At 38.7% G+C, this 8,141-nt stretch overlaps 1 protein-coding gene across 9 annotated transcripts in view; it reads right to left on the bottom strand.

Moving 5' to 3' along the window:
* Positions 1-8,141, bottom strand: part of RAPGEF4 (Rap guanine nucleotide exchange factor (GEF) 4) — a 274,066-nt gene that overhangs the window by 133,291 nt on the left and 132,634 nt on the right. The window contains exon 1 of one of the 9 annotated variants that reach the window (XM_010843836.1): positions 4,796-7,266. The exons of the other annotated variants lie outside the window; for them this stretch is intronic. Coding sequence (XP_010842138.1) covers positions 4,796-4,840 — 45 coding nt within the window. The 5' untranslated portion in view covers positions 4,841-7,266. Of the gene's footprint in view, positions 1-4,795; positions 7,267-8,141 lie in introns of those variants that run through there. 9 annotated transcript variants of the gene reach the window in all.

Here is an 8,141-nt window from a genome sequence, read left to right as displayed (position 1 = left end):
ACTCTATCTATCAGATCTAGTCCTTTGAATCTATTTCTCACTTCCACTGTATAATCATAAGGGATTTGATTTAGGTCATACCTGAATGGTCTAGTGGTTTTCCCTACTTTCTTCAATTTCAGTCTGAATTTGGCAATAAGGGGTTCATGATCTGAGCCACAGTCAGCTCCCGGTCTTGTTTTTGCTGACTGTATAGAGCTTCTTCATCTTTGGCTGCAAAGAACATAATCAATCTGATTTCGGTGTTGACCATCTGGTGATGTCCATGTGTAGAGTCTTGGGTTGTTGGAACAGGGTGTTGCTATGACCAGTGCGTTCTCTTGGCAAAACTCTATTAGCCTTTGCCCTGCTTCATTCCATATTCCAAGGCCAAATTTGCCTGTTATTCCAGGTGTTTCTTGACTTCCTACCTTTGCATTCCAGTCCCCTATAATGAAAAGGACATCTTTTTGGGGTGTTAGTTCTAAAAGGTCTTGTAGATCTTCATAGAATGGTTCAACTTCAGCTTCTTCAGCGTTGGTTGGGGCATAGACTTGGATTACTGTGATATTGAATGGTTTGCCTTGGAAACGAACAGAAGTCATTCTGTCATTTTTGAGATTGCATCCAAGTACTGCACTTCGGACTCTTTTGTGAATGAATGAATGAATGAATACTGGTTCATAAAAAATGCTAAAAAAAGCTGTCAAGTCATAATTCTCTATCCTTTAAAATATCCTGTAGGAATGAAGGTAATGGAAAGACATTTCAAATGAAGAAAAATGTTAGCAGATTTGTAGCCAGCAGATGTGTCTTACAAGAATTTCTAGAGGAAGTTCTTCAGTCAGAAAGGAAATGATACCAGTCAGAAACTTAGAACATCAGAAATGAAGAACAGCAATGTAACCAAAAATAATTCCAAAAAATGGGAAGGGGATGACGTGAATACTAACTTTTACAAGATATAGATAGCTGTTTGAAAAAACAATATTTCAGAGGAAATTCATTCTGTAATATTGTTGAGACAATATTAAAGTCCTTTAAAAAACTTCACTGAAAAAAGACATGAAACTATATATACAGTGTAAACAAAATTTTGTTACTATGTATTAAATATAGAAACACTTGGAGCTCTGGGTGGTGGCATTTATAGGAGATTTTTAAAACCAGTTTTATGTTTCCAAATATTCAAAATAAGCACTATTACATTCATGATCAGGGAAAGATAACCATGATTTTAAAAATTCACTGTCTTGCTAGACTTCATCTTAGACTCTCGGCATAAACATTTCCTTTTAGGCACACAATATAAGCTTCAATGACTCATCTGAATGTAAATTTGGCTCACAGACTCTAAAGACTTAGAATGAAATAGATAAAGAAGAATTCCTGTAATATCCTAGGACAAATAGGATTGCCACTATCATCTACTGGCTCAGAACCCACACCGAAGTATCTCAAAAGACTTAACAAGATCAAATCCTGTTAATTTCCACATCATACATGTTAAGAAGACAGTGAAAAAGAAATTACGACTCTGACTGAATGGAATGCATGGACTTTCTAAAGCACAATGCTTCCTGCAATCAAAGCTATTGCAAAATGTAATGTCAACATTATTCTCATAACTGCTTCTGTCCTATTTCTTCATAAACAAGGGATGAAGACTAACCCTCAAATGAGGTATTGATTGCATTATGATGTTATCTGAGTACACCAGAGGAAGGGGGCTGATTTTTTTTCTAGCAGTCAGCTGAACGTGCTCACTTGGGTGGGATAGTGAACAGCTACTATTTCCTGTCCCCCGTTCTTCCACGCATAGATAGCCCCATGGTCAGAGCTGAGCCCACAGTGGTATCTCACCCACACTGACTCAATATTGGGGTAGAGGGATCACATGTCCGTGTCCTTCCCCAAGGTTTTCTAACAGCAACTGCTGGGGAAACCCCAGGAATTCTTGGTGGCCATGTTTTCAGGCTTGAGGAGAAGTGGAAGCAGTCTCTGGCTTCTGTTATCCTGAGGTCAGTGCCATACCTGCTATTCCTGTGGACTTTACTTTTAAAGTGGCTTAAAATGGGTTCCTACCGCCTGTATCCTCCACAGTCTCAAGTTATACAGTAACTTAGTAACTGTATTCTATTAGGAAGGAAAACATTCACAGTGGTAAATAATGAAACTTTCACAGAAATCCTTTGGGTTCAAGGGACATGGTTCTTACAACCTGTGCATTATTTTGGTACTTAACTCCAATCTCTCTCAGTACTACATTCTGATATAATTATTCCTTTACTCATCTGTGTCCTAGGCAGTTTAAACTGTTAGGCTGTTTGCTCTTTGAGGTCAAGAATTGGTTTTATTGGACTTTATCTCCAGAATCAAAGTATGTATCTGCGTGGCACAGAGTAGGCACTTAATAAGTGTTGATTTTAAAAGAATTAAATATGATCATTTTGCCCCTATTATGGAATTACTTCATTCCCTCAAACTTAATTGGAAATTTGTGGCTAGGCTAGAAAAATTAATTTAGTTAAGAAAAAGGGGGCTGTTAGCCCATTTAGTAATATAAGAAACTATAAAGAGAATGATTAAACTAATTAACAAATTGTTTCAAGCAAGTCACAGCCATTTAAATCATATAGAAATAATTTGTGAGCTAAGTTACAAATAATATCCCTCTACCTATTCATTAAAGTGGGTCCCTGAGGATGTCAATTAAGTCACACTTTGTTAGCTTGATTCATTTACTATTTCTACTTGAAAATATTCCATAAATCAATCTGTTATTAACCTTCTGTTTGAAAGGTAATACCTGCAGTTATATACAAAATTTGCTCACAAACACAAATTCTCTTAAAAATCTACAAAATACAACAGGGGTGGGGAGAGCCAACCATAATACAATTCTTGCTTATTTTTGTCTTATTTTTCATTCTTCAGATACATTCTAACTTTATTCATGCCCTAGGCATATGCTACTCAGTATAAATACCCCAAATCAAATCTGATTATCACTCTCTAATATTTATTATCATTAACTGTTGACTGGATAGGGGTATAGTACAAAAGCCTAATCACACCTCATTCCTGCATACTGTCTAATATAGTGACCTTCAAACTAGGTCTCCAAATTCACTTCATCTTCAGTCTTTCCTTTCTTAGTTGTTTGAGCTGCATCCTTCTGCGAGGTGGGGCCAAGAACCCTGAAGTCATCCCTGACTTCTCCCCTCCTCTCTCACTTCACTTTTAACTCATTAGAAAATCTGACTCCATTTTCAAAATCTACCCAGAATGCCACACTTGCTACAACCTCCAGTGTAACCACAATATCTCTCTTTCTCCATGAGGTACCACGCTAGCTGCCTAGGAGTCAAAGAATTTAGTGACATTGCTATTTAAAACTATTTCCATTCCCTCTGCTTATTTATGTTTACATATCTAAAAACCATGGAGTAGAGTAGAATTGATGTTAAGCCCTTGCTGCCTATAGATAACAAATTCATTTTTAGGAAGCACCCATCATTCATTAATGCATTTCCAGTTATAATTTACTTTAATATTTAATAATGATTTCTAAAAATATATAAAATATTTATTTTGTTTTAGCAATTGTCTACTACTATTATTACTACATTGACAAGAAACATTTTAAAGGAGACTTACGGTCATTAGAAATTTTAAAACACCAAGATTTAAACTTATATACTTATTTTTGATACATCAAAGTACAGAGGACGATCAACAGAGACTTTCAGTCACAAAAGTACATTACAACATGCAGGCGCAACGTGAATCCTGGACAGCTCACATTTTGACACTTAACAAGAGGGAAAATTACCTTCTGTTTTAGACACTGTTACGTTTGGGCCCCATGGATGGAGGAGCCTGGTGGGCTACAGTCCATGGGGTCGCAAAGAGTCAGACACGACTGAGCGACTTCACTCACTTCACTTACTTATGTTTGGGTCTTTGTTAGTGTAGCTAAATCTGTTTATTGACTAATATGGGCATTATTAAAAAGTAAACAGGCCTGGACAAAGATTCATTACAATAGGAAAAAATTCTATGGGGTAAATAGAACGGGTATATGATTGAAAAGAGAAAAAGAAATAGTACAACACTGACAACTGTTAAAGAAGAGTTTATTCATATATTTTTAAAGTAAGCAACAAAATCTTTCTCAACTCTGAGTTAAAATACAGCCATCATTCTATAAAAGCATGCTAGTCAATACAATCACTTCTTCGGAAACTCTGTTTGACTTACAGAATTGGAACTCAATGTCTTTCTAAGGACTTGCAGACCAGATACCCCTTCATTTAGAAAAGTGAAACTATGGACAACATATTAGACTGGAAGACATGTGTGAATGAATGGATGAATGAATGAGTTGGATATTTTGGCTAATTGGAGGTTCCCAAGTTCCAAGTCATCTTACAAAAGAAAATAACATTTACTGTCAATATTTCCATTTTCATCCACACGTTTTGTGCCATGTTAACTAAACCTTCAGCTATAAAGTTAAACAGGCAGAAACATTGGAATGGCCACCAGAGGGAGCCCAAGTGTTTTTCTGAATGTACCAGAGAGCACAGAGAGAAAAGACAGAAAACACACAAAATATGAACCTGGGGAGTGGGGACAGGTGCATATGGGGGGAGGGATCAATACCTGTTTCAGTAAAAAGAATATCTTGTTGAATGATAGTGCCATTTTTGCAATATGTTACAAATTCTTTTTCTAGGTGGTTGTACATTGTTATCTTTTGACAATTTAAATAGAAGAACTGGCTAAACATAATATTAAAAAGCTCACATACCCTAAAACTGGAAGGTGCTGGGTAGACTGCCATGATGACATCCATAATTCTCTCTGGGCCCCAAAACAATCCAGGCGCCTTCTTCAGCTTATCGTCTTACTCTCTACTCTCTTATAGCGCTTACTCTCTACCCTATTCATCTTTGCAGTCAACTTCGGGTGTGGTTTCCTCACTTTGTTTGGGATTGGGCTATCAAATTACAGCACTAAATCAGTGCTTGGTGTGACTTGGGAATTGTTCCTTCTCCTGGCTGAGCCAAGTTATAAGGACATTAAGATGAACGACTTTTCGTTTGGCATCCTGCTGTCTTCCCAGAATTAAGCACTGGACCAAGTCCTACCAGGATGCAAGAGCACCTTCATAAGGCTTCTCAGACCCAGTCTCCTCCCAAACTAGAAACCACTGGACAACCTCAGTGATTCCCACGCTAGGATAATGTCCCCAGGCTGAGGTTACGAACAAGGGTCTCATCTCATTTAGAATGAAGTTTCAGGAAAGCTTGATGTAATGTTTTATATTTGCAGGCAGTGGTCAAGTTTGGGAATTCTCCCCCTGAGTTATCTTTTTTGATCTCCCAACAATCCTTTTGCTGTGGGTGTCAGGGAATCACCATTTTATCGATGAGGAAACTGAGGGTCATATACCTAAGACTTGTTCAGTCTTGCTGGTTATTAAGTGTCAGGGACAGAAGTCAGTATACCTCTGAGGGCACAGATTATAACAATGAACAAGTATTGAATCCAGTCATACTAGTGTCTTCTGAGACAAATAAAATTCTCCCCTTCCTTTTCTGTCAAACTATAAGTAAGTAGAAAGCAAGACGCAAGCAAATTTAATGACTTTGCACCTGTTTTATTAGTTATTTTCATGGTATGCTTTCCTAAGTTTCTTTTTCATGTTCGGATGGGGTAATTTTATAATGTATGCAAATAAATTAGCAGAAACCAAATTAAATTTCACAAGGTTAGGTCCTCTGCTGAATGCTGCTAGATTTAACATGTTGATTAATGCCTTGAATATGGAATCAAAAGCATTCTTATTAAACTTGACAATGATACCCAATTGGGTGGGGGTGGCTGGCACTTAGGAGAACTGGAATGAAATTTAAAGTGACCTTGACAACCGGAAAAGGAAAAAGAGGTCAAAATTCAATAGAAAGCTTTGTAGAGTGATTCATTCAAGAGAAGAGGGGGGAAAAAAAAAACAAAGGAGAACCACAGAAATCAGAGAGCACTGACTGGGCAATTATAGCAAAAACGGAGCTGGAGATCAGAGTGAACAATAGGCTTCAAAGGCACCAGCTCTAGATCTGTCATTTCTAAAAGGAAGGCATGATATTGGGAGGGACAAATAGGGGGGAATTCAAGCTGATTCCCCAACTACATTTAAAAGAGACCAACCTTTATGGGAAAAAATATGGTGCTTTGTTGGAACCCTGAAATGCCTGAAGCTTAGAAGCCAGATACTGACAACTTTGCAAGGTCTCCTAGCAAATGAGAGTCTGAGATAATGAAAAGTTTTTTATTTTAAAAGATTCTGAAAAGTTCTGGTACTCTCTTCCTTTGTTCATGCCACGTTCTTCTTTCCCTTCTACAGGGGCAACATCTACTTTCCATCAAGAGGGCATGAGGCTTTTCCTCCTCCTCCAGGAGGCCTGCCCTGAGCCCTCCCCTTCTGGGAACCCCACTGACCCCTGGTGTCTCCTGAGAGAACTTAGCGGTGGAGGGCTTCGCTTGTGTCATTTCACTAGTCTTCCAGGAAGCCCCCTGCCTGCACCTACTACTCCTACACTGCTATAACTCCTACTCTGTAAACGGGGAAACCGAGGAGTAAAAGCTTATGAACTGACATAGCCACCTTCACTTGATTAGTGAGCAGCAGAGCTGGACTTGACCCAAGCCTCTGAGGCCATGCCCTCACGCCACACCCGCCCAACCACGTGTGCCCACAGCACGGCCCTGTGCTTGCGTGTTCACATGCCGCCTCCATCCATCTGCAGCTCACTGAGGTGCCACACTTTATTTTCAGAGCCCCACGTGGGGCTTGGGATGGATCAATCCATATGCATTCAATGAAAGGTTTTCAAACAATTAGATGGCATTCTGTGGGAATTTCTGAATCATTCTTTGACTGAAGGAAAACAGAAAATAAAACAAAGTCGAAGAGAATCTACACATTTATAGAAACTGGAAATCAGAATTCTGAACAAAGCCAGATCATATTACTAAAGTGGTGTTACAATTTTCTTTTCAAGGAATTCTAAAGAATGCAAATTGTTAAACATACGTTTATAATACCTCTGTACATGTCTGTAAGTGTACACATGTGTATATATGTACATCTGTAGTGTAATTTTATCTAAAGGTAAGGAGAACTATGACCCTCAGAACATGACCCTCAGTTTCCTCATAGATAAAATGGTGATTCCCAGATACCCAGAGCAAAAGGATTGTTGGGAGATCAAAGAAATAGAGGAAAACAACCACAATGGGAAAGACTAGAGATCTCTTGAAGAAAATTAGAGATACCAAGGGAACAATTTCATGCAAAGATGGGCACAATAAAGGACAGAAACAGTATGGACCAAACAGAAGCAGAAGATATTAAGAAGAGGTGGCAAGAATACACAGAAGAACTACACAAAAAAGATCTTCATGACCCAGATAACCATGATGGTGTGATCACTCACCTACAGCCAGACATCCTGGAATGTGAAGTCAAGTGGGGTCTAGGAAGCATTATTACGAACAAAGCTAGTGGAGGTGATGGAATTCCAGTTGAGCTATTTCAAATCCTAAAAGGTGATGCTGTGAAAGTGCTGCACTCAATATGCCAGCGAACCTGGAAAACTCAGCAGTGGCCACGGACTGGAAAAGGTCAGTTTTCATTCCAATCCCAAAGAAAGGCAATGCCAAAGAATGTTCAAACTACCACCTATCGCCCTCATCTCACATGACAGCAAAGTAATGCTCAAACTTCTCCAATCCAGGCTTCAACAGTACATGAACCGTGAACTTCCAGACGTTCAAGATGGATTTAGAAAAGGCAGAGGAAACAGAGATCAAATTGCCAACATCCGCTGGATCATGGAAAAAGCAAGAGAGTTCCAGAAAAACACCTACTTCTGCTTTATTGACTATGCCAAAGCCTTTGACTGTGTGGATCACAATAAACTGTGGAAAATTCTGAAAGAGATGGGAATACCAGACCACCTGACCTGCCTCTTGAGAAATTTGTATGCAGGTCAAGAAACAACAGTTAGAACTGAACATGGAACAACAGACTGGTTCCAAATTGGGAAAGGAGTACGTCAAGGCTGTATATTGTCACCCTGCTTATTTACTTA

The sequence above is a fragment of the Bison bison genome, unplaced genomic scaffold, assembly GCF_000754665.1.
Source record: "Bison bison bison isolate TAMUID 2011002044 unplaced genomic scaffold, Bison_UMD1.0 scf7180017864190, whole genome shotgun sequence".
Taxonomy (NCBI): Eukaryota; Metazoa; Chordata; class Mammalia; order Artiodactyla; family Bovidae; genus Bison; species Bison bison.
This window is presented reverse-complemented; position numbering and strand designations above follow the sequence as displayed.